The 24643-nt window shown below is 43.3% G+C and overlaps 1 protein-coding gene across 6 annotated transcripts in view; it reads left to right on the top strand.

Annotated features, from left to right (window-relative positions):
- DOCK5 (dedicator of cytokinesis 5) overlaps positions 1-24643 on the top strand; it is a 155927-nt gene that overhangs the window by 80890 nt on the left and 50394 nt on the right. For all 6 annotated transcript variants that reach the window (XM_023759110.1, XM_023759112.1, XM_023759111.1 and 3 more), the window contains 11 exons: positions 325-508; positions 6250-6347; positions 6586-6675; positions 8010-8110; positions 9807-9941; positions 11730-11841; positions 12534-12604; positions 13101-13207; positions 15368-15504; positions 18778-18873; positions 23436-23534. In XM_023759110.1, the coding sequence (XP_023614878.1) occupies positions 325-508; positions 6250-6347; positions 6586-6675; positions 8010-8110; positions 9807-9941; positions 11730-11841; positions 12534-12604; positions 13101-13207; positions 15368-15504; positions 18778-18873; positions 23436-23534 (1230 nt within the window). The remainder of the gene's footprint in view (positions 1-324; positions 509-6249; positions 6348-6585; positions 6676-8009; positions 8111-9806; positions 9942-11729; positions 11842-12533; positions 12605-13100; positions 13208-15367; positions 15505-18777; positions 18874-23435; positions 23535-24643) is intronic.

Raw genomic sequence — 24643 nt, forward strand, 5'->3', positions numbered from 1 at the left:
TCCCAGTGACCCCAGTCAACCCAATGATGCATAATTGTGTCCATTTAGAGGTTCCAGATAATAAATTCCAACCTTATTCTTTATTATTTATTTATGTATTTATAGCAGACACCTAGGCTATTCTTAGTCTAGCTCACAACTTACTCCATGTTTATTCAGTTTGAGTCTGGGCTCCCACCCTGGGTAGGGCCGCAGTTCTCGGAGTTGGAAGGGACCTGGTTTAATTTGATGAAACCTCATTTCTCATGCCGGAAAGGCACCGTCTTCATTGGCGTGTAGAGGCTGGGCCCCTCCTTTGATCTTCCTGACATGCTGCCTTTCCAGGGAGACAACAAGAAAATGGAAGACGCTAAATTCTACCTGACCCTGCCTGGGACCAAGGCAGAGATGGAAGAAAAAGAGCTGCAAGCATCCAAAACCCAGGCCAGCTTTGCCGCCACCAAGGAGAGCACCAAAGACAGTTTCCAGATCGCCACCCTCATCTGCTCCACGAAGCTCACGCAGAATGGTAGGTGTGGGAAGGAGGGGTCCCATGCGCGCTCTGCTTAGGCCTCCTGGGCCTCCCGCTAGGCTCTGGCTGGACCAAGTGGGCCACGTCTTTGGACGTGGGTGCTGGGCACTTGGGCTGGGTTCTCTGCTCTTCAGGAGATGGCCAGGGACGAGAGATCCTGAGCCGATAGCTGAAGCTCCTTCTGGGGTCTTGTTGTCCATCTTTCAAACAGGATAAAAAGCATTTGTGCATTTTTTAATATTGTCAAGCCTCTAAATGTATTCATTACCAGGACCTGGTGAGGTTTCTTTTCTGGATTTATGACAGTGTTTAGTAAACGCAGTCTGAGCAAATGGGAGAGTCAGGTTAGTGCTGACTTCTGTTGCAGCAACCTTTGGGCCTCGGCATACAAGTCTGGTGACAGTTACTGTAAATTGGCATTCATCATAACTGATTTAATCATTTGCCATTTTGTAGGTTATGTACTGACAGTAACACATCCTTTGGAAAAAGCCACTTTAAATTATGAACTGTTTTCAAAGAATGGCTTAAAATGAGGTCCTATTCTGGACAAAGAAAATTAAAAATTTAGTTTATATAAAATTGGAAAGTCTTATGTTTCTTTCCTTTAAGGGAGCAAAGAGCTCTGGTAATGTGTCCTGTGTAATAAATGTAACAAGGGATGTTGGTAATAAGGGGAGGACACTGGCAGAGAAATAGAATCGGTCTTGGCCTAGATCTTTATATTGTCTCCATAGTTTTGCCTTTTTTCTGGCTTAATTTTTGGTGAGTGTGCTTTTACTTTCCAATATGTTAGGTAAAAAGTAAATATAATAAACTGCTGATATGAGTTGAGTTGAAATGTTACAGTATTTATGGAAGATGATTTAGAAGGTATATCAAATATATATATAAGGTATTCAGACCCCTTGACCCAGTAACTTGACCCCTAGAAATTGAACCCAAGTAAACAATGAGAGAGGTGCACAAAGATTAATGAATAAAGATTTTCCCTTTTATTCATAAGAGGGGAATAGTTGAAACAACTAACTATCCAATACTTGGGACCAGTTTAAATTATAAAGTTGAATTAAAGGACAAAATACATGCCATTGCCAAATATATTTCAAAACAGTCAAAGACATGAAAACTTTTTAGCACTATGTAGAGTATAATCTCAGTCTTCTTTAAATGTGTGAGGACAATTTGCAGCCAGTTGCCTGGGTTCAAATCCCAGCTCTGCCACTTACTAGCTGGTTTCATCTTAGGCAAGTCACTTGATCTGTCTGTGACTTGATTTCCTCTTCTTTAAGGGAGTAAAAATAGTGTATGTTTCAAAGAATGACGTAATTAAAATATGTAAAAGCAAAGCAACAGAGTCTAGCCCCTTGGAAACACTATATGAGAATTAACTCTTATTACTGTCACCATCATTATAAATACACAGAAAAAGGCTAAAAGAAACAACTTCAAAAGTTTAGTTCTTATTTTCTTTGTTTCTTTCAGTATTTTCCAAATTTTTAACTATGAAATGTCAAAATGTTATTTTTTTAAAAGGAAACATTTATTTATTTATTTTTCATTGATTTCAGAGAGCAAGGGAGAGGGAGAGAGACCTAGAAACATCAATGATGAGACAGAATCATTGATTGGCTGCCTCCTGCACTCCCCCTACTGGGGATCGAGCCTACAACCCAGGCATGTGCCCTTGACTGGAATCAAATTCGCGACCCTTCAGTCCACAGGCTGATGCTCTATCCACTGAGCCAAACCACCTAGGGCAAAATGTTATTTTTTTTTTTTAAGTATAGCAATAGCCTATATAAAGCATTAGTGTACTTTTGAGACTATCAAGGGACACTCAAGAGGGATAGCATTTATCAAACACCTAGTAGATCATCCTTCCCAGAGATTAGAGCTCAAAGAAAACAAGTAACAGAAGCCTGAAAATGATTTCTAAAACAAAGAAAAAGGGATTTCTGTTAGAGAAAACCATATTGTTATGTTGCTTGTTTTCTCCGCGTCGAACATTTAGGAAGCTACTGCCAGGTAGCAGTATTCGGCTCAGGCGCTCGCCCTGCGGCATCTACATCACCCATCGTCCACGTGTTCTAAACCTGTGCTGTGCTGACAGCCACTGGCCATGTGCAGCTTGGGACATTTAGGTCAGATAAAAGTAAATGAGGGGAGGAATTCAGTTCCTTAGGTTCACTAGTCTCATTCCAAGGGCTCAGCGGCTTCATGGGGCTGGCGACTTCAGTTGGCCAGCACGGAGAGGCACCGTTGCCATCATCACAGAGGTTCCGTTGGGGGACTGTACTCTTTCCTTTGTTGTCATCTCATTCCTAGTGTTTAGATCTCAAAAAACTCATCCTAACAAACCAAAAAAGCCTTAAATAATGTCCCCTCCCAAAATGGTTGAAGGAGGCAAACTGATCTTAACCAGAGAGAAGTGACCTCCGTCGGCGGGATGGGATAGGAAAGGTGACAGAGGGGAAAGATGGGAAGACCAGCAGGACGGCACGCGCATCAGGAAAGCAGGGCCTTCAGAGGGACAGTAATGACTGTGGGTTCCCCATGCATTGGCTTTCCTCTAATTTGATGTAAGAGATAACGAACCAATGGAATTTTTCTGAGAAAGAAGAAGCTGGAGAATATTAACAAGCCACCAATCTCAGAGCATTTCCTGATCAGGAGGGTAGCTGTTCTTTCACACAGACCTGACAAAGGCATTTCTTACTAGCGGTACCAGGACTACTCAGACTCAGAAGGTGAAAAGCCACAGGCCCTTGTTCAGGCGGAGCTTGTTGGCTCTTTATTAGTTTTTTCAAAGCAAGAATAGACCGGTTGTTTACATGGAATTACTTGTTGCTGGGCCCAGATGGAGGGTGAGAAAAGATTTGTTGTTCTAGGAAAGGGAAAAGGGATTTCAGTTTTGAGCGAGCTATTCACAGTCGCCCAAACCCCTAGCACATGGAGACCCAGTATTCCCATTAGTAACCTCAGTTTACTGACCAGAAAATTGAGTCAAAGTCCTAAAATATTTCGCCTAAGATCATAAGTGGTGGTCATGGATCTGAAAATAGATAAATAACTCCAAGGCCAATGGTTTGTTTGTTTTTTATTAAATTTTATGGTTTCTAATCCTCTCCCAAAGGTATTCACTATCCTAAATTCTGGGATTATAAATTAGAGTATCCTGAATTCTTACATACTTTTCTTGGGGATAGAAATTGGGACAACTTTGGACATTTGATTATACCTGGTACAGTTGAAGATGGTCATTCCTGATGATCCAGAAATTCCACTCCAGTTTTGTATCTCAGAGAAGCTACTGCACCTGGTCCAGAAGACACATGAGAATGTTCACAGCAGAATTGTTTGTGATAGAAAAAATTAGAAACAACCCTAATGTTTATTGGCAGTGGAATGAGTAGACAATTATGGTGCATTTATACAAGGGGGTAGATGTTACACAGCAATGAAAATTAGCTTGAGCTATATGTATCAACCTGTATGGGTGCAGAAACACAGCTAGTCCAGGGCTGTCCATAGCACCGTGCCACCACTTTCCTAGCCCCAAGACCTGTGATTCACCAGATGCCAAATGGATTCCTAACATGAGCAGTGACGAGGCATGCAAACATGTTTAGGGAGTAAACTTCCGGGCTGGTTGATGGGTTCTTTGCAACTTCTTGAAGCTGCTGGGTGACTGGAGTGTGTAAGTCCTTTTTCTCAGGCAGCGGTGAGTGGAGTGAAGTGTAGATGGAGTGGTCTCATTGACTAGCCTGTGACAGAAGTGGAGATGGGAAGATGGAAGAGGACAGTGCCTAATGGGCAGGCCTAGCACAGTGCCTGTTATTACATGCTGAATGAATGAATAAATGAATTAAAGAATTATATTGAGCACACGACTAGCTTCCTCAGGGCTACCAGTTCTCTTTTCATCCATCTATTCATCTGTTCATTCAGTCTTTCATCAAACATGTATTGAACACCTACTAGATACATAGCAGCATGGTGGTGTACAAGAATAAAAGCAATGATTCCTGCCCTCAAGTGACTCAAATCTATGGGAAGAGAAAGAGATACCAAGAGTGTCTTTATTATTTGTTATTTTATGGTTATGGATATGGGTATGTAGGAAAGAGTGCCAACAGCAGAGAATGATTAGGAAGTTCTTCCCAGAGGGAATAGAGTTTGAGATGGGCCATGAAATTTAAAGGGCTTGGCTGGTATGGCTCAGTGGTTGAGCAGGTGGACCAGGAGGTCACAGTTCGATTCCCAGTCAGGGCACATGCATGGGGTTGCAGGCTTGATCCCCAAGTAGGGTGCATGCAGGAGGCAACCAGTCAATGGTTCTCTCTCATCATTGATGTTTCTATCCCACTCTCCTCCCTTCCTCTATTTGAAATAAATAAAAACATATTAAAATAAATAAAGAGTATTAAAAAATTTAAGTAGGGGCTTGCAAATAATAGTGTTTGTGTACATTTCAGAAAAAGAGGAGAATATATGCAAAGACATGGAGCTTTTTCAGAGCATGCCACTGTGGGGGGTGAGGCATGCAGAGAAAGGTGGGAGATGTGGCAGCAGGACCATAGGTGCGGCCTAACTGCCTTCCATGCGTAATACTGAGACCTTATTCTGTTGACAGTGGGCAGGCCTTGCGCAATGTCTCTAGGCACTGCATTTAGGAGACTTCCAAGAGATTAAACATTAAACAATATTTAATAACAATAAAACAAACACCAGTGAAGCAATGACTATTGTAATGAACAGTAGGTGTTTTCAACTACTTACATATATATTTATACAAGTCTATTGATGAAAAATTACGTGTTGCTTCTTTTACTAGATAAAGCTCTGTTAATGGCAATAGTAACTTGATGTATTAAACAAAATAGTAACAGTCCAGATGCCTGTTATATTTCCATGGGACACTTTAGTAGTCAGCATTCATTAAAGCTGTAAGTGGCTTAAAGATTCAAAAGTCTACGTTTTAAATGCGAAGTCATCTGAAGATTTTTGTCCCAGACTTACCCAACGGGGCCATGAATTTGTTCTGCCTTCCTTTGAAATAGCAACTTTTCTAGGGTGCTTGTCTGTTTCTTTGCAGAGCTCTAGGGAGACAATATGTCAGAGTAGCAATGACATGATTTTTTGGAAGCAGATGAATTTATAATTAGATTCCATTCCTACCACTTCCTGGCAGTTGTGTGACCTAAAGCAAGGAATTCAGTTTCACAAAGCCTCAGTTTCCTCATCTCAAAAATGGAAAAAATAAAGTCTGCTCCACAATATGGGTGTGATGTTTAAAAGCATTAATGCATGTGGACAAGTTCCCTTTTCCCCTTTGAATCTACTGAGACACGCATACTAGGGAGAAATTAACCAGTGCAGCAAATTAGAGGTAGGAAGATTACTTAAAAATAAATACATTTAAAAGGGAGTGTTTTAGGCATCAGCTGTGTGGCTGTGATGTCATTATTGCAAAATGTGAGTTCTATTCAGGTATTGTTTTATGGTCATGAACATTAGTGGTTAATTTTTAAAAAATCTTTTACAAATAAAAGAAGATCACAAAGTTTTTCTCTGAGTTAGATGGGACACAGTAAATTAATGGAATACAGGAGGTATTGGCCACCATTAAGAGCCATTGTCTTTTCTAGAGAGTTCTGCAGCTGTATCCAGCAATGGTCTGGGCTGCTCTTTCTAATCGCTGTCTAATGTTTATGGTTTGTGCTCTTTTCTCCTAGTTGACCTGTTAGGCTTGTTGAATTGGCGTTCGAACTTCCAGAATATTAAACACAACCTAAAGAAGTTAATGGAGGTGGATGGAGGAGAGATTGTTAAGGTACGTTTGGATATCCATACTTAGAAATATACCCACTATATTATTACTTCAGCATTTTAAATTAAACCTATCTTTGTAAATATAACACTTGTTATCTACATTGGGAAGCAAGCGTGTGATTTTTAAGAAAATGCTATTTTAAAACCTATGCTATTGAAACCTAATTATCTCTGAATTTCTACAGTATGGAGTTGAGCCAAAACCACCAAATAACCTCTCTGTTTTTTTCTTTCTTCAGTTTTTGCAGGATACACTCGATGCACTTTTTAATATAATGATGGAAATGTCAGACAATGAAACATATGACTTTCTTGTGTTTGATGCACTGGTAAGCAGTTAAGCATATTAACTAGTGTTTATTCTCTGAACCGTTAATTTTCATTATGCCTCCTGCATAAATATCTGTATACATCTGTCTTGACTATTTCTTGAGGCTAAATATCTGGAAGTGAGATTAGAAACATTTGGTTTAGATTCAAAGCCTTTCTTTTTTCTCTTTCCTAATAGATCCAAATTTTGATGTACGTTCCCTTTCTCATGAGGGAAAACAAGGTTGTATCACACTAGAAATCAGGAATTGCTTTAATCACCTTAAAGTTATCTAGTCCCACACCAAGAGAAACCACTCAGAGAGGCTTGCGGCTTGCAGCGTATGTGTGTATGTGAGTTCACACAAGGCAGACTGACTTCCCAAGTCAGAGATGAATCTTAGTCACGTATATGTATGATATACAGCCCTGCAGATGACTCAATGTCACACAAAGCACTTAAACACACAGTCCGTTCCAGGAGCTGAAATCTAGACCAGGAGAGGTGATCTGGGAAGGCCAGAGTGGTGGGGGGAAGGGGAGAGTGGAAAAGGCTGACACATCCAAGCCGAGCATTATTTTCTCGTCAGGGTTTAAGTTCAGTGCAGAATTTGGAAGGTAAATTGCAGCTTTAGGTCATTCTCCAGCTTGGAGAAACGTGAATGCAAGCACTCAGGGCTGGATGATAAGGGATGATAAGACAGGAAGTGCCTCCAGCTGAGGTCACACCTGGTCAAGTCCCGAGAACAAGAAACTGGCTCTGAGCCCTGTGCCTAAGGTCTGGATACATTCCTGCGCCAGGGCAGGGACAGTGGCACCTGGGGAAGCCTCGGTGTTCCTTTTGCACTTTCCTCATGAGTAGGTGCAGGTGCAAAGAGAGGTTAGTTGCAGATTATGTGCCTGACAGTGATAGGAGAGCGAAATTGGGGGGCAAAAGTCTGGTGAGGTTCAGTTACTGGGGCTCTCACACTGCACTCAGGAGGAGAATGCCATGGAATATTTCCTTAGCTGCATCCGGGTCAGAGTTTATTCTTCCCACAGAAACCCTGTCCGTATCCCCTCTCTCCTGCCCCATGTCTCCCCGACTGGGTCCCTTGTGCGCTGCACTGAGACAGCGAGGTCCCTGAGGCAGGGTGCTTCCACTGGTTTCCTCGCAGCATCTACGCGGTGCCTGACACGTCATAGTCTCCGTTCATGTTAAATAGAAAGGAACCCAAGACATGACTTGGGCTGGAATATAAAGTGAGGTTGCTGCAGACGTGGTGAAGAAGGAAAGAGCAACCGATGTGAAATCCAGGTGTGGACACAGCCTGGGGCGTGTTCAGAGCTGCTATTTATGTTCCTCCCCTGCCAGGTGTTCATTATTTCACTGATCGGAGACATCAAGTTTCAGCATTTTAACCCCGTCCTGGAAACCTACATTTACAAGCACTTCAGTGCCACCTTGGCCTACGTGTGAGTATGACTCAGAGAGCCTGCTGTTGGGTTGCCCAATTTGGACTCTTCGGTCTGCTTGTTGAGAAACACGAGGGTCATAGGCTGAGTAAACGTGTTTCCAAGGGCAGAGACTTGTTCTGAGCTTCCTGGTGGAAAGTGGGGCCATCTAACATTCTTACCCTGGAAACGTATGAAGTTCAGGCTCTCCTTCTGGGAACTGAGAGAAGAGATAAGGCTGTATATCTTTAAGATTCCAGAAGATATAGGGGAGAAGCTGTGGCCATCAGGAGCATCAGCCAAAACAGCTGTCCATATTCAGGATCTTTGCAATCGGGTGTCAGTGAGATTAGCCTGAGGCCCTGGGGATCAAACAGTGGAGTAAACAAAACCATGTCTGGTAGAAGAGCACGTCGGGCTCTCAATCCTATGCCACAGTACTGTAGAATTATTACTCATAAACTATGAGAAGACTTCATTTCCCCTTCTTTGCATGAGAGGGAATGGTCTCTCCCTCTTCCGTGGCGTAGCTTTCTTTCTGTCTTTGGTCCCTGACTGAAGAGAGCAGCAAATGTTCGCTCTGCACTGTGCCCAGGAGTGCTTAGTTCATCATGTGGTCTGCGTGGCCTGTCATTCCAGTTATTGTGCAAAGCAGTGTGACAAGTAGTGACAGGAATGTAGCAGAGGTCAGCAAGATCTTCTGACAGAGGCTTTTGCCAGATCATGCCAATTGCTGCCGGCTGGTCTGTTGGGGTAGCTGCTGACCCGATCGTTAGGTCAAATCATGCATCCGTTGTGTCCTCTTCTGAGTTATACAACTCCTTAGTTTTATTTGCATGAGAGTCCAGAAATGTAATAATACACACGGGACATAAAAGAGGTGTCCTACAGCGTAACGGGGGCTGCAGTGCCCACTGCAGGGGGGAAGTAGCAGCGATACCAGTGGCTTTACTTTCCACGCCGGCGGCAGCCACAGGCGAGGAGGTCCTGACAGGCACCTTCATTACACAGAGTGAAATGCAGTGCTCTGGTGAGAGGAATCTGGATTTGGCCACATGTTTCCTCTGGATTTTCTCTTAGAAACTCGGAGATTCCCAGAAGGGAAGTTCACAATATCAGTGCCCTCAAAAGCGTGAATTAGCAGAAGATTCAGACAGTGCCTCGTCTGAAGGCTCTAGAAAGACAAAAGGAGCCGTCTGCAATCTCTAACCAGGGCTGTCTGTCGGGAGTTCGTGACCAAGGGTGCCCTGGTCTCCCCACACTCATGATGTTTCCTTCTGGCTCGATAGTTACTGATTGCCACAGGTTTGGGCAGATGGAAGGGAATGAGACACCCTTTAAGGTAACTGTCTCAGATGGGCAATCTCTCCCTTCAAGGAACATCTAAAAACATCTGTATAACATACCAGAGACGAAAATGTCTTTTCGGGATTTGAATCTTCAACTCTTTCATTTCTTCATCCTGTTGTAACATCCTGCAAAGGGGAAGAAACCATTCCTCTAGCTAAGCAGAAAGGAAGCTCTGAATCTAGACTGCCCTGAGGGAAGTAAATTGCAAAGGAGCAGGAGCTAACTTCCCCGTTCAGGACATAGTCTAGAGGAGAAAACGGCCGCTGTGACGTCTGTTCCCCCAGTGTGCCAGGTCCCCTCCCTGCAGGGCTCACCCCAGCCTCTGAGGACCACTTTCCCAGTGACATTTCCTTCTCACCCTTTTCAGGAAACTCTCCAAGGTACTGAACTTCTACGTGGCTAATGCAGACGACTCCAGCAAGACAGAGTTGCTTTTTGCTGCTTTGAAAGCCTTAAAGTACTTGTTTAGATTCATCATCCAATCTAGAGTGCTCTACTTGAGGTAATGGTCACTGTAACAAGGTGTTGACACTGCCCATTCCCCATGTAGTTTTCCTTCATCCTCGTGCTCATGCTCAGCGCTGCGAGCTCTGGGTCATGGAGTTGCCAAATTTCAGAACTTCAGGGCTGAAGATGGAGGTGGACTATGAAACCATCAGAGAAGGTCCATGGGAAGTCCATTTGGATCAGTAGAATTTCTAGGGCAGTAATGACTGAAGGACGTAGGGATGCCGGTGGCTAACATGTGCAGTTTGCTGGAAGCCTTTGTTGGTGACAGCAGCTCTAGGGAGGAAAGAGTGTATTTAGCACAGCAGGGGGCTTCATGGCAGTGCTGGGTGTAAAATCTAGGACCATGGCTGTTGTTGGTAGTAGAGGGGGAATGGTGGCAGTTGTTTGGGGTGATGTTTCCTGGGATGTGTGTTTCTTTGCTGACACCATGCTTAGCTGCCTGGTGAAACAGAGATGAGATAATTTCCAGTTTGGATTCCTGGAATAACAGCTCCTTCAGAGAGAGGAGCAATCAGGAAAGAGGAAGTACCTTTTCTGGGAATGCTTGCAATGCGGTGCATCCCTGACCTTCAGTAATTGTAGCTGGATTTCCAAACGGTTAAATATATCTGTAAGGCAGAAGGAAGGGGTCTGCAGACTGGAGCATGTATGTTTTAAAAAGTTGTATATTTAAAACCTATAAACAAAGGTAAACAAGTTACCTGAAAAAAAAAGCTTGTAGCTTATAGCACAGATCAAAGCCTTTATTGATTAAAGGCTCTTATGAAGCAAGAAATGATTGACAAATATCTCTAAACAATAGAAAACAAGTTACAAAAGAAAAATTTAAGTGGTTGATTTTTTTTTTTTAATCCTCACCTGAGGATATTTTTTCTATTGCTTTTTAGAGAGAATGGAAGGAAGGGAAGGGAGGGAGGGAGAGAGAGAGAGAGAGAGAGAGAAAGCCACATTCGTCCAGTAATACTTATTGATGCGGATGAACCACCTTTCAGTTGGTGGGCACGTCTTGAAGACTTCAGAGCACTTTAATCACACAAGCATGCGTCAGTAAAGACTAAGGTGTCCTGTGTCCGGGAAGACCCCTCTTGGGGAGGAACCAGCATGGCCAGTTCAATGGACAGAGTCACACTAACTGGACTGGCGGATGGGGCTGGGTTCAGAACGTTTCTGGGGTGAGGGGCTTTTCTACCCATTGTCTGAAACTTCAACTCAAAAGGCCAGGACTTGATTAGATGAGACAAAATGGTTAGAGTGACAGAAGAGGGGGAGAGTGAGGCTGAAGAGTAGAGCATAGCAGGTGTGCTGTGTAGGGCACTTAGCTGGGCGTTCCGAGCTGACTGGGCATCCTGCTCCTGAGCTGAGGAAGGCAGGTGAGCATGCTGGACTCATCGGCCACTCCAGGCCAAGCAGCTTCCTGTGTTCTCTCCGTGCCGGCAGTGGCCCGAGACCACCAGCATGAGGCCATCAACAAGGTGGTCTTCCGACAGCACACGGCATCCCTCCTGACGGGCTGGCCATAGTGGACCGGCTGAGAGCTCTGTGGTAGGACGGTCCATACATACAAATGACCTCCCTGATGGTCATAGCAGGTGGTGATAACTTCTCGGGCCACTGGGTTTCTCCTCAAAACTACCTCAGAGCAGCTACGACTTCTCTTTGTACAATTCCAAGTGGTGACCAAGGGAGGCATGGGTCTCCACCGTTGTTTAGGCAACAGGTATATCTCAAAATTTCTTTTAAAGATGGAAAATCTCACTGCTTTTCTCTTTTTCTGATTAAGATTTTATGGCCAAAGTGAAGATGGAGATGAATTTAATAACTCAATTCGCCAGTTATTTCTCGCTTTCAATACACTAATGGACAGGCCTCTGGAGGAAGCTGTGAAGATCAAGGTCAGGATGGCTTTGTGGGGACCCCAACACTGTCAGTGAGGATGGCCTGGGTCAGCATTGAACTAGTCTCAGCAGGGGGAAAACTAGTTCTTGTGAATTTTAGTATGACTTACAGAAAGTACAGGAGAAAACCTTTTACGTTTATTGCACTTTTGTATTCTCAAGGGCCAGTTTGCCAGAAACAAGCTGTCCTTTTAGAAATCCCTTGAATGACTGGTGCGGCCCCTGGGAATTTAGCCCTGGATTCTGATGTTAAAGGGGGAAGGTTTTTATTTTTAGTTCTCTTGGTCTTTCCGCAAGCTCAGGGTCACCATCGTTTTCATCATTGTCACCTTTTTATTGTAAAATAGGTAATCTCTAAAGACTCACTTTTGAACTTTATTATTTCCTCTTTGCTCATTAGGGCAAAGTTGTGAGGGAGCGGTCAAGGTTTTAACTACCTCTTGGATACAAACATGAATCCCACATGGGCAGAGCCTGTCCACAGTGCAGACAGAACGCTGTGCCCCCTGACTTTCCAGGAAGAAAAGATCTGAGGAGGCTGTGTGTCACATCAGCGTTCCTCTTCGTTGCAAGAACACCTGTGCCCAGTTCCCTGTTTCAGAGCCGAGCCTTCGGGTCCTGGGCTGCAGCAGTGAAGTCTGTGTTTGTCCTGCTCGGCAACTGACGCTGCCTGTGGTGTTTCCTTACAGGGCGCAGCTCTGAAGTACCTTCCTAGCATAATTAACGACGTCAAACTGGTGTTCGATCCTGTTGAGCTCAGGTAAATTGCAAAAAGCATATTCACTGAACCATTTTGTGCTCATTTCTGGGAACACTCAAGAGAAGCCACAAAGCCTGCTTCTGAAGAGGTTTGCACGTTGTCAAGGGAAATGGGACGCGCAGACCTAAAATTAACTGCAGAAGAAAGTACATAATAACATGCTTCCAACCCTATACCTAAGTATCCCAGGAATGCTAAGTCAGATGACAGTGGGCACTGGGGCGGAGTTAGCAAAAAGGGATTCTGCAGAAGTTGAGTGTTAAGGCAGGTCTGAAAGCGGTTATGGCCCTGGGGGTACTTGGGAAGTTTAAGCAGAGTTAGCTCTAAGGCTGAGCCCTGTAGTGAGCAAGGAATATAGTCTCTCCTTTGCTTCCTCGAGACAGACTCTCAGGTCGTTTGGGAGAGATTTCCAGGTGAACCTCAGAGCAGAGGGGAATTGGGTAAGGGCACCTTGAACTTGGCGCCATGGAAACGCTAACCACGGGCTCTCTTCCAGCTTGCTCTTCTGCAAGTTCATTCAGAGCATCCCTGACAACCAGTTAGTTCGCCAGAAGCTGAATTGCATGAGCAAGATCGTAGAGAGTAATCTTTTTCGGCAGTCGGGTAAGTCTCCACCAAAACCAGCTGCCTGTTGAAATCCTGCTCTTGCTTCTGCAGCCAACACTGGCCCCCTGTTAAGTGCCACTGATGTCCTTGCCGGTTGTTTGCTGGCACTTAAGAACCTCCTGGGAAACCAGCTTTAAGGAGAAGGTGAAGTCAGTTTGGTATCTGCAATAGTTCCTAAAAGAGTCAAACCCTGTGCTCCTTAATTAGAACAGTCAAGTGTTTCATTAATTAGGGAGCTTTGTCTGCAAAATAGGAACCCCAGCAAGTAACAAGCAAGCAGGAAAGATAGTCCTTTTAAATAAATGCTGCTTCTTTGGACCATATGTAGCATATCCTTGAAAACTAGGGCAAGGGTCAACTAGTTTATTAGTTTCATGGCTTTGCTTTCAAGTATTAAGTTGGCAACTTAAAAATATGGCGCATCTGGCCCAGCACTACTTATTATATGCATCTAGTCCTATCTCCATGTCAGTCATGTCACATGAATAGCTGAAAATCAACCGTGGTGGAAGTATTTACACCATGGAAATTGGCAAACACTATAAATCAAAGGGGTGATTTTTTTGGGAGGGGGATTACTAGCAAACTGCTGGGAGGGGAGGAGGGAGGAGAAAGAAAACACTTTCACTGGTAAAATACTATTCATTTTTTGGAGAGTCAGGCATGTAGCCACTAAGTCTAAATCACTGTGCTCCTGACCCAAAGCTGATATGGGGAAGAGGTCCGATAGCAAGTCTTTCCCCCAATAAACCCCAAACTGGCTAGAGTGGGCAGCTGTGGGAACTTCTTTTGCATCTTCCAGCAGGTCAGGAAGTCCTGAGGGTGACCTCCTGTTATTTGTGTTGCCTGGGGGAGGCGAGTGAGACCAGCAGGACTCCTCAGAAAGAGGAAAGTTGAGTGAGTCGTGGTGATAGAACCATCCTGGCCTTGCCTCTGGCCGGTCATGTGACTTTAAGTTTCCACTTCTGTTTCTGTGGAACGAAGGACTTGAACTAGATTGAATGAGAAACCTCTGACTCTGATGGTTTGTGACCCTATGAATTTGTGCTTAGAGATTTCACCTTTTGCAAGGACACAGTTGGAAGTAGTACAAAAAACTAGTGAGTGCTCTGCAGTAGAAAATGTAATATTACTAAACATCTTGTTATGCCTCTGCCTCTGAGGATGCAGAGGCAGAAAGGATAAAAGCCAGGGAAGGTGGCCGTTTGCGCCCTTGGAGCAAGCATGCCCTATTTGGGTTCATTTAGGGGAAGTATTCTCACTGTTGACCGTCACTCTGTGAGTGTGAGTGCCGGGATATATAGACTCGCCATGTAATGTTTACGAGGTGAAGATTCCAAAAGGAAGATGCAGGCTCTACTCTGTGAAGCCCATGTGCCTGTGAAAACGTGGACAGAATGTCCGTGAGGCACATTACAGTGTTGTAGTGAAGCTGGGTAGTTATAAGAATTTTAGAGTAAATTTTTCAGTTAGGTAGAAAATGTCAAAACAAAATTATCTTACTTTTTTTTCTATTTTTCACATTTTTTCCAACTATAGTTTACATTCAATATTACTTGGTATTCGTTCCAGGTGTACAGCATAGTGGTTAGACAATCACATGCTGTACAAAGTGATTTCCCTGATATTTCCCGTGCCCACCTGGCCCATACATAGTGATTACAGTGTTACTGACAACATTCCCGGTGCTGTCCTTTACAGCCGCATGGCTGTTTTGTAACTACAATCAGTGCTTCTCCATCCCTTCACCTGTTTCACCCAGGTCCCCACTCCCTCCCCGCTGGCAGCCATCAGTCTGTTCTCTGTATCTATGTCTGTCTCTGTCAAAACAAAATTTCTAACTGTATAACTTGCTTAGTTTATTAGTTTCATATGGCTTTGCTTTCAAGTATCAAGTTGGCAATTTTTAAAAATGGCTAAAGAAATTGTTAAATAATTTAAGCATTGTGTTACAGTTACCTATGATTGGTACAATTTTCTGAGTTTTAAAAATCGAGTTTCAGGACTGAAGTTCCTAAACTCAGGTGCTCCTGAGGGATCCAGCGCTGCAGGGCGGAGTCCAGCCGGGGCTGGGGAACAGGCAGGCGGTGCAGCGGGGGAGCGGCGTTCAGCAGGTGGTCCTGCCCTGCAGCGGTGCTGTCTCATCTTCTGTCTCAGAGTGCAGAGACGTGCTCCTGCCGCTGCTCACAGACCAGCTCAGCGGCCAGTTAGACGACAACTCCAGCAAGCCTGACCATGAGGCCAGCTCGCAGCTTCTGAGCAGCATCCTGGAAGTGCTGGACAGGAAAGATGTGGTGAGTCGAATGGCCACTGATGTGGACCGCAGCACACACTGGTCCCGTTGCCGCGGGCGAGGATGACGCTGTGTGTGGCCTTCCGGGTCCCAGGGCTTGGCCCGGGCAGTTGAGAATCTGGGTACTGGGCAGGCCGCCCCCATTTTGGAAATGGTTAGAGAGGCTTGTCCTGGCTGGAGCCTGCTCTGCAAGTCTTGGCCAGGAGAGTCCGCTTGCCGCTGGGGCCCGCACTGCCCGCTTCTCCTGCTTGTCCTCTGTGAGACCCTGTGAGCACCTGTCAGAACCAGAGGCCTGTTTACACGTTGCTTTTTACGCAGAAACCTTGGCCTTCTTTACCTCTGGTACCTGACCACACCATTGTAGATGTTCCTGGGATTCTTGGAAGTTCTCATTTTCACAGTGTCTCTGACGCCGATCCTTCGGAGCCTCGAGGAAATTACATGTTTTCTTATCTGGCCTCGTCTCTATGATGTAGGCACCTGTCCGGGGCGGAATCAGCCTGGATTTGCGATGTCACTAACCATGGCCACCACCTCCCACGATGGCTGCATGGCATTAACTTACAGAGCAGGGAAATCACTGTTGGTTTTGCCTAAGCCCGTTCTCTTACCGATATCTTAAGATTCAGTTCTGCTGAGGGATAGGAGAAACGCTGCCCTTTCCCCATAGGTAGATCCTGTGTTCACCTCTCAGCGTCCACCCCAGTTTGGCCACAGCCTGACTCGTCTCCTGCTGGCCATGACATGGGCATGCCTGCATTTCTGAGAGTTCACACCTCCGCCATGGAGGGACAGCAGGACACACTGCTATGTACCTGCTGTCTCTTCTTTCCCTGAGCCCCAATTTTTACTATAAATATTTTTAGTATTAATTATAGATTATCCTCACCCCCCCCTTTTTTTTGCTTAAATGTATTCTTAGAAACCACATTATAAAATGGAGTAACTTTCCCATAAGGAATTTTGTGATTAAGGATTTGATTCTAACCAAGGACTTTGTGACAAATAGATAAATGTGATTACTCATGTCATAATAACAATAACATTTTTAAACTGTAACTCTTTACAACTCAGTAATTAAAAAACTAAAATGAAGCTCAAAACCCCATAAAGTTGGCAACAGTGTGCTAGGCACTCTGGCCTAGTGAGGGCTACGGTCTCTCAAAGCATTTACGTAAATGAGCCTAAACTAGTCTGAGACACAGGAATTGGGCAGTGCTGGGTTTCTAGTCCCAGTATTACCAGCTCTTTATCCTTTGGCAATTTCATGGTGCCCACTTTGCCATTCAATAATATGTCGGAATTGTTCGAGATGACTTCTTAGGCTTCTTCTACTTCTGATCCTGTTATTGTTGTTTTTTAAAAAATATATATAATATCTCTGTCTACCTTCTTACTACAGAGAATGATTCTTCAGAAATGACTTAAAAATTATTTTTTTAACTGGCTTAAAAATTATTTTTCTCTTCCCTATAATGTTTCCTGTAATGAGCATAGGCATTCTAAATTATTGATCTATAAACTATGTTAAAGTAGTAAATTCAATCATTTTTGTTGGTGGTGATGGTATGTTGCTTTTTCCCCCCACCATAAGCATTTAAAAACATACAAGCTAACTTCCTGTGTCTTCCCGTATTCTCTCATCTCCTCAGCTAATTCCTGGTTCTACTTACTGGCACTTTTTTATAGTCCAGGATTCCCTCTCCTTCCCAAAGCTTTATCTCCTCCTTGTCCTTATTCTTCAAAGTCCAGCTGCAATAAACACCTCCAAGAAGTTGTTCCTGGCACAATCCTGCCCGAACTCCCACACTCTGCTAGTTCCCTTCGGCCTCCTTGTCTTTTTTAAGGGCATTATCCTTTGGTACCTTGAGCTATGAATTCGGTTCACAAACACTTATTAAGCCGCCCCCATGCTCCAGGCCCTGCGATAGGTCTAAGGATGCCTGAGGGAACAAGAGAAGCAAGTGCCTTGCCCTCCTGGAGCTGACCTCGGGCATCTCTGTGCGTTGCTTATTCATACTCATGCCCCAGCTCTCCTGCTGGAGGGCAAATCTCTTAAGGGCTCAGGGGATGCTGTTCATTCCTCCACACAAGGCCCTTTGACGACTTAACACTCCTCCTCAGGTCTAGAGTATGGAAATGTTACGTAATTGGAGGTGAAAGCAGCATCACCAGGACAGGCAGGGGGCTTGTTGTTGTTGTTGTTTTAATTTTTAATTGATTTTAGAGATGATAAGGGAGAAAGAGAGAGAAACATGAATGTGAGAGAGGAACATCGATCAGTTGCCTCCCGCATGCACCCAGGCCAGGGATTGAACTTGCAACCTGGGTATGTGCCCTGACTGGAATCGAACCCACCACCTTTTGATGTACAGGACGATGCTCCAACTAACTGAGCCGCCCCACCAGGGCAAGAGGCAGGTTTTATGAATCACTTTCATTCAAAGAAATGAGAAGCAAATAAATAAGTAATAAAAAGCAAGGAAGGAAAGTAGTGAGGGAGAGGGGAAGCTAACAATACTTGATGTTTTAATAAAACTACATTCGGCAATGATTTAATTATTTGAAACATTAACCAGGAGTTTCAAAATATATATCATAAAGCAAGAATGGGTAAAGGCTTTGAAAAGTCAGGTTGAATATTGATAAGTTGAAGTTGAATGAGTGGAACACTAAATCACCCCCGCCCCCGCCCCAATAAAACAAAAACAGAAAGAAGGAAAAATAAAAAATGAGTTGGGCAGATGCACACAGTAATGAGGCATTTTTGTGTTCATCTGCCTAACTAATCCCTGTAAGGGAACCTTTTTATTTGCAGCTATGAAAAACTGAAGCTCAACAAGGTTAAGTAATTGCTCAAAGTCACAGAATCAAACTGTTAAATCCCTATGTTAGTCTGCTTGGGCTGTCCAGACAAACAACACAATAAAAAAATGAGCAGAGGACCTGAATAGACACTTCTCCAAAGAGGACATACAGGTGGCCAAGAGACATATGAAAAAAGTTAAATGTTTTCATCATCAGAGTGATGCAAATTAAAACCATAATGAGATATCACCTCACACCTGTCGGAAATGGCTTTTATCAATAAATCAACAAACAAGTGCAGGCAAAGATATGAAGAAAAGGAAACCCTTAGGTATTTTTCTGTGCAACCCTGTCTTCCTTTTGGATGAGAGGTTGCTTGGGAGGGAGGAGCCAGAAACCTCCTTTTCAAGGTTTCCCGCAGAAAAGTGCCCTGAGTCAGAAGGGGTGTGCCTGTCTGTCTCCCCAGGGCCCCACGGCCATGCACATACAGCTGATCATGGAGCGGCTGCTGAGGAGGATCAATCGGACCGTGATCGCGATGAACCGGCAGTCTCCCCACGTCGTGAGTATCGCTTCAGGGGCCCTCTGCCGCTGCTGCCTCAGCGTCCCACCTGCCTTAATGTGAGGCCTGGGACCAGCGTCCTGGACCAGACTCAGGCTCCGCCCAGCCCCGTGTGCATCTGTGCCTGCACACACTGTGGCTTGGGCGTGAGGGGTCTGGAACTTCCCAGCCTCCCCAGATGGGATGGGTGGCGTGTTACCACTGCAAGCAGATCTTAACTCTTATTTTCTCTTGTGGGAAGACGACCCAACAGGGTGGGAAGGTTAAGGGGAGCGTTTTTAAGGGTTCCCTAAATATAAGGCATGCCGGTCCATTCCTGAGGAGTCTTGCTCAGGTTGAAGGTTAAACAAAAGCCTGGTCTAATATATTAAAGCGGAGACCCACCAAGACCCACCGAGACGTGCGGGCACCCTAGGGAGACTGATAACGCTGTTTCTGTTGGACCGAATATTCTGAGTATTTAATATTTTATTCAAGGAAAATCTGAGTCTTTGTGAGTAGAAAACGAGTGGTTTTGGTAGCTGCCTTCAGCATTTCCTCTACCATCTCAAGTAATTTAGTTCTGACTCTGTCTCTGCAGGCTCTGTCTGGATCCTCCTCGTTAGACCCATAATAGTGACAGCTCCCAGCTGTAGTGCTGATAATAGAAGTCATTAGCCAGTTATTTGTGTGTTCCAGAAACTGTCTTAAGTGCTTTATAATTCAACGAAAGCTTGCACCCATCCTGTTAGGAAGCTCTTTCATTAGCTCCATTTTTCAAATGAGGAAACATGCAAAGAGTGGTTAAGAAACCTGGTGAGGTTACATACATGCCAGAGGGTTGAAGTAGGGTTGGGACCAGGCAGCCAGCCTGGCTCAGAGCCTGGGCATGTTGTCAGCCAGCCCCGTCCCCAGCAGCTTTTACCAAGTTGTTTCCAACTGTGTCCTATGGGTGCCTGGGAAGAATTCGGGTCAGTTCAGTTTCCCCCTTGCATCCTGGTTCCACTAATGTTCAGTGTGCGTATAGATCGGCACCTTGTTCAGAGAAAAGCGCTTTTGGTTCAAAGTAAAAAACAAACATTTTCAAGAACCTGTGATTAAGATGCTTTTAGAAGTGCCTGTGTTGCTCTGGCGTCTCATTCTCCATCTACTTTGTCTATTAGATGTCAGAAAATATGACTGAAACCACAGGTAACTATTGAAAGCCAAGTTGTATCATTATAAAAGCAAAACATCTTTTATTTGTGATATTAAAAGATATAGTTAGATTTTCATTAGAGGACATAGTAAGAAAGCTATCCCAAATTGCTGTAGTAAATAAAAACCATTTATTTAGTCAACGAATATGTATTAAGGAGCTGCTGTATGCCAGGTGCTCTTCTAGACACTGGAGATACATCAGGGACAGAACAGACAGAAATCACGACCGTAGCAGAGCTTCCCATCTAGTAGTACAGCAACAACAAATAATACAAATAACAAATAATGTTAGAAGGAGGAGATAAGTGCTCTGGAGAAAAAAAATGTGCGGGATAAGGGTGGGAGAACTTAAACAAGATGGTTAAGAATGGCTCTCCTGAGAAGGTAGAATTTGGACAAAGACTTGCAGAAGGTGAGGGAGTGTGGGTGTGTGGGAAAAGGCCTTCCGGCGAAGGCAGAAATCCTAAGAGGTCCCTCATAGATCTCCATACAGGTGCTGGAGCCGATCCAAATAAGAATGTAGAGAAATGCCTGAAGCAAAACATCTTTCTGCTAGATCAAAACTCAGGATGATCCAAAGCTTATTATAAAAGGATTCAGTTCTTGTATTAAAGGTATAGCTACTGGCTGGACACACCATTAATGCCACACCATTGCTGCCATTATGTAAAGAATATTTAAAGAAAGGCAGGTTGGTAACTATGCTGTTTAGGACATGATATATTGATACACATAATGATATAGATAATACTTACTATGTCTGAATTTAAATTTACCTATTCAGCTCCTGTTAGTAGAATCATCCATTACCCCTCTTATTGTTTAACTCAGGGATGTTGGCTCAGTATGTTTGAAGGGAAGGATGAGGATGTGAATGTGAAAGTGGCTGAACTGCTGCCATGTTTCTGTTAAAGCAAGATGATGGCTGTGGACATGGCTGAGATGCATGAGTGACAGAGGGACCGAGCGAGCACAGCGAGAATGCTTGAGAAAGATAAACATAAGACGGAGAAAGCGAGGGAAAGACATACAAAGTGGCAACGACACAGTCACAAAAAGAAATACACACATACATATATATAACATATCCATATGCACACACACTATATATGTATTGTTTTCATAACTATAGAGATGGCTTAATAAAGTTCTGGGTATTCAAGAATAGTTAAATATTAGAGGGTTCATTAATAAAATATATCAATTCAATAAAAGGAAAAATGCTTCATGACTCCAAAGATGCCAAATTATATGTGATATAACATCTATTCCAAATTAAGAATAGGAGATGTTTTTAACATGCAGTCACCAGGTACACAGTAGGTAATGGCCATAAAAAGGAGAATTAAAATATTAAATCTCAACACTGTTGAGATTTTTCTATAAGTTCTAGCCAATGTAATAAGACCAAAAAAAATACTCTAAATATATATTCAAAAGGAAAAATATCATAATTGTCATTATTTTTAGCTGAAATGGCTACCATATCTAGGGAACCCAAGAGAGTTAACTGAAATCTTAATAACTGATGAATAATTTATTAAACTAAGTGGTTTCAAAATAAATATTATTCAGCGACCTTTCTATATTACAAAAATAGCTATGCAGAAATTTCAAAAACTGTTAATTTAATGCAGTCACAAAAATATTAGAGTAAAAAATAAATGGAAGATACACATAATGAATATCCCAGTAGAAGTGATAATGCAGGATATGCATGCCAGATTTGAAAACATTGTAATGCTGCAGTAATTAAAATAGTGTTAGACTCAAGCAATTGAGTACATATATCAACAGGACAGAACTGAGGGAATTTAAAAGGAGACTTTAGATTAAATGAAAAATTTTACCTTTCAATGGGGAAAGTGAAGATTTTTAATAAATTTTATTTGGAAAATATATGAACAATGTGGAAAAAATCTGTTTGACTTTTATGTTACAACCACAAAATAAATTTCAGATAGAATGAATGGCTTAATGTAAAAAAAAGAAATTAAATCCTAAGGCAGCTAAAAGAAAATATAAATGAATATATACCTATTTTTAAGAGAAAAGAGATTCATGATTTTTTAAAAAATTGAAAGGATACCATCAAAGAAGACAATAGATTTTATTAGGTAAAAAATTTAAAGTCTTATATGTGAAAAAAAATGTATATAAGCAAATGAAACTTTAAGCACCAAACTGTAAAAATTCATTTTTAAATATGTGATAAGTGGCTAATAACCTTAATATTTAAAGAGCGATTACAAACCACTAAAACATATTTTAATTAAAAAAGGATAAAGAATATGAGCAAACGGCAAAGGGAGAAAAATAAGTGACTGACAAATATATGGACAGAATGTGTAATTCAAAGCAGGAAATGCAAATTAACCAAAAATGAGATTAAATAAAAGCTCAATACCATGAAAGGTAAAAGCCTGGAGAAACAATGATGTAGACACTGATGGGAATATAAACTCAATGCTGGGTTGCAGTATATGTGACAAGCCTTAGTGCATTACATTTACATTGTGTTATAATTAGAAAAATCAATTTAAAACGAAAGATGTATAGATAGACTCATTCAGAAGGAGATGTACACGAATAGACTTGGTTGTTTTTGGGTTTAGAAAGTCATTCCCTCCATCCCAAGAACAGCTGTATATTCATCTGCTCTGTGCCAAATTCATTTAAATTTGTGTTGTTTTCATAATGATGCCAATACAGGAAGCTATTTACCTCTGGATATTTGCCCTCTGGCTAGAAAAATTATAATCAAATACATTTGGATGAGGGAAAAGCACATTAAATATGTAATTCCTGACCTCAAAAATAGAAATGATAGTAATCATCTAATAGGTGCACAGTTACACATGCGTGACATACTGGGAGTAACTGGCTCCAGGCTCCTAGAGTTGCAGAAATGACATTGAAGTGTTCCACCAGGAGCCTCACTTCCTGTCTTCTCTGTTCCTCCGCTCTGTTTTGCTGTCTCTCTTTTTCTTCCAAACCATATTCCTCCCAACACTCTAAGTATTCCAGATGTTTCTCTCTGGACCTCTAGCCAACAACTCTGCCTCAACAAGAAGCTGGAGTCCACAAGCTGGGGTTTCACTAGTACTCTAGCTGAGATCGTGAAGGCAGTGGCCCCTGACCTACGGGCTGCACAAACCTTCGCTGCTCACGGGATGTGGGAAGCCCTCCACATTCCTCACCCCAACGTTGAAGAGGTCAATTCGGGCAGAAACAGCACAGCGAGTACCCTGGGAATCCTTGGAATGTTTCCAGTTTGCTTGGTCCCTGCTTAGGTGATTGGGTGGGAAAGCCAAGTACATGTGCCCAAATCTTGTTTGTCAGTTGGTCTAAGGGGTTTGGGGCCTGTGTTTTTTCTCCTGCAGGGGAGTTTTGTTGCGTGCATGATTGCCATCCTGCGGCAGATGGACGACAGCCACTACACCCACTATATCAACATTTTCAAAACCAACCAAGACATCAGTGTAAGTTGTCTTCACTGAGTCCTGGTGACCTTCAGGATTCTTACATTCAGCAAAAACAGTAACCAGAACTGAGCACCAGGCGTCCAGGGGTCTCTCCCCATCCACCTTCATGCCAGCTCCTTTCGTGCGGGGTCCACAGTGATGAAGAAAAGTATTGATTCTTTCTCTCTGCGATAGGACTTGAAGACCAGTGTAATTTGTATACCCGGGGTCCTCACTCAACCCCCTGAGTTTCTTGGGCTTAAAGAGAGCTTTATTTAGAAACCTTTGGGAGATGTTTTTGCTCTCAAAAGAGGGTAGTGTCTTATTTTTAGGGACAATAGTTACTCCTGCCTGGCAAGGGTTTTAGGCAGAGGTGTGCAAGGTCTTCTGAGATGTGGTTGAAGGCATCCTTTTCAGTAGTTCCTGGAAAGGGAGACAAGAAGAGGTAATGCCTGCCCCTTACAACCCGTATATCTTCAGTTGAAAGTATTCCATTCCCTTGTTTTAAACAAGAAAATTGTTCCAGAGTTACTATTCAGGGTATAAGCAAAGGTTACCTGAGGGGCTAAGCCAGGCCTCTGGCTGCCCCCAGAATTCTTCCCTTCAAGGATTTTTTAGTGGCTGTTAAATGTCCCTGATGGTATCATCTTGTAAGCAGTGAGCTGGACATGGATCTGGATTAGCAATTTGATGTCCCATGGCAGTGGTCTTTGCTCTCAATCACTTCCCATCGTCCATGCATGTTTCAGTCTTCTTTGTGCCCTAGATTGTCTCCTTTCTGAATGGTCTATGGCCATTGCACACTAGGACACTCAACTCCTTTCATGCCAGTCACCTTCCGTTTAGTGAGGTCCCATGATGGAAAAACACAGGGAATTGGAGAGAAACGACTGCTTAGTAGTATTTAGTAGTTGGCCCAGTCATGAACTCTCCGAATGCTGTATTGGACCATGTGGCTTAATCTGGAGGCCTACTCGGGCCTCTACTCGGGCCATGCTCTGGCAGGCAGTGTGGCACAGGACCCACAGCAATGAGTAGGCGTGTCTGCGAGACCAGGTGCATGAGAATTAGGAAGGGAGGCGGGAGGGGAGAGATGGAAGCTTCCGGTAGGGTAGCATTGTTTCTCC

This window comes from Myotis lucifugus, unplaced genomic scaffold (assembly GCF_000147115.1).
Source record: "Myotis lucifugus unplaced genomic scaffold, Myoluc2.0 scaffold_148, whole genome shotgun sequence".
Taxonomy (NCBI): domain Eukaryota; kingdom Metazoa; phylum Chordata; class Mammalia; order Chiroptera; family Vespertilionidae; genus Myotis; species Myotis lucifugus.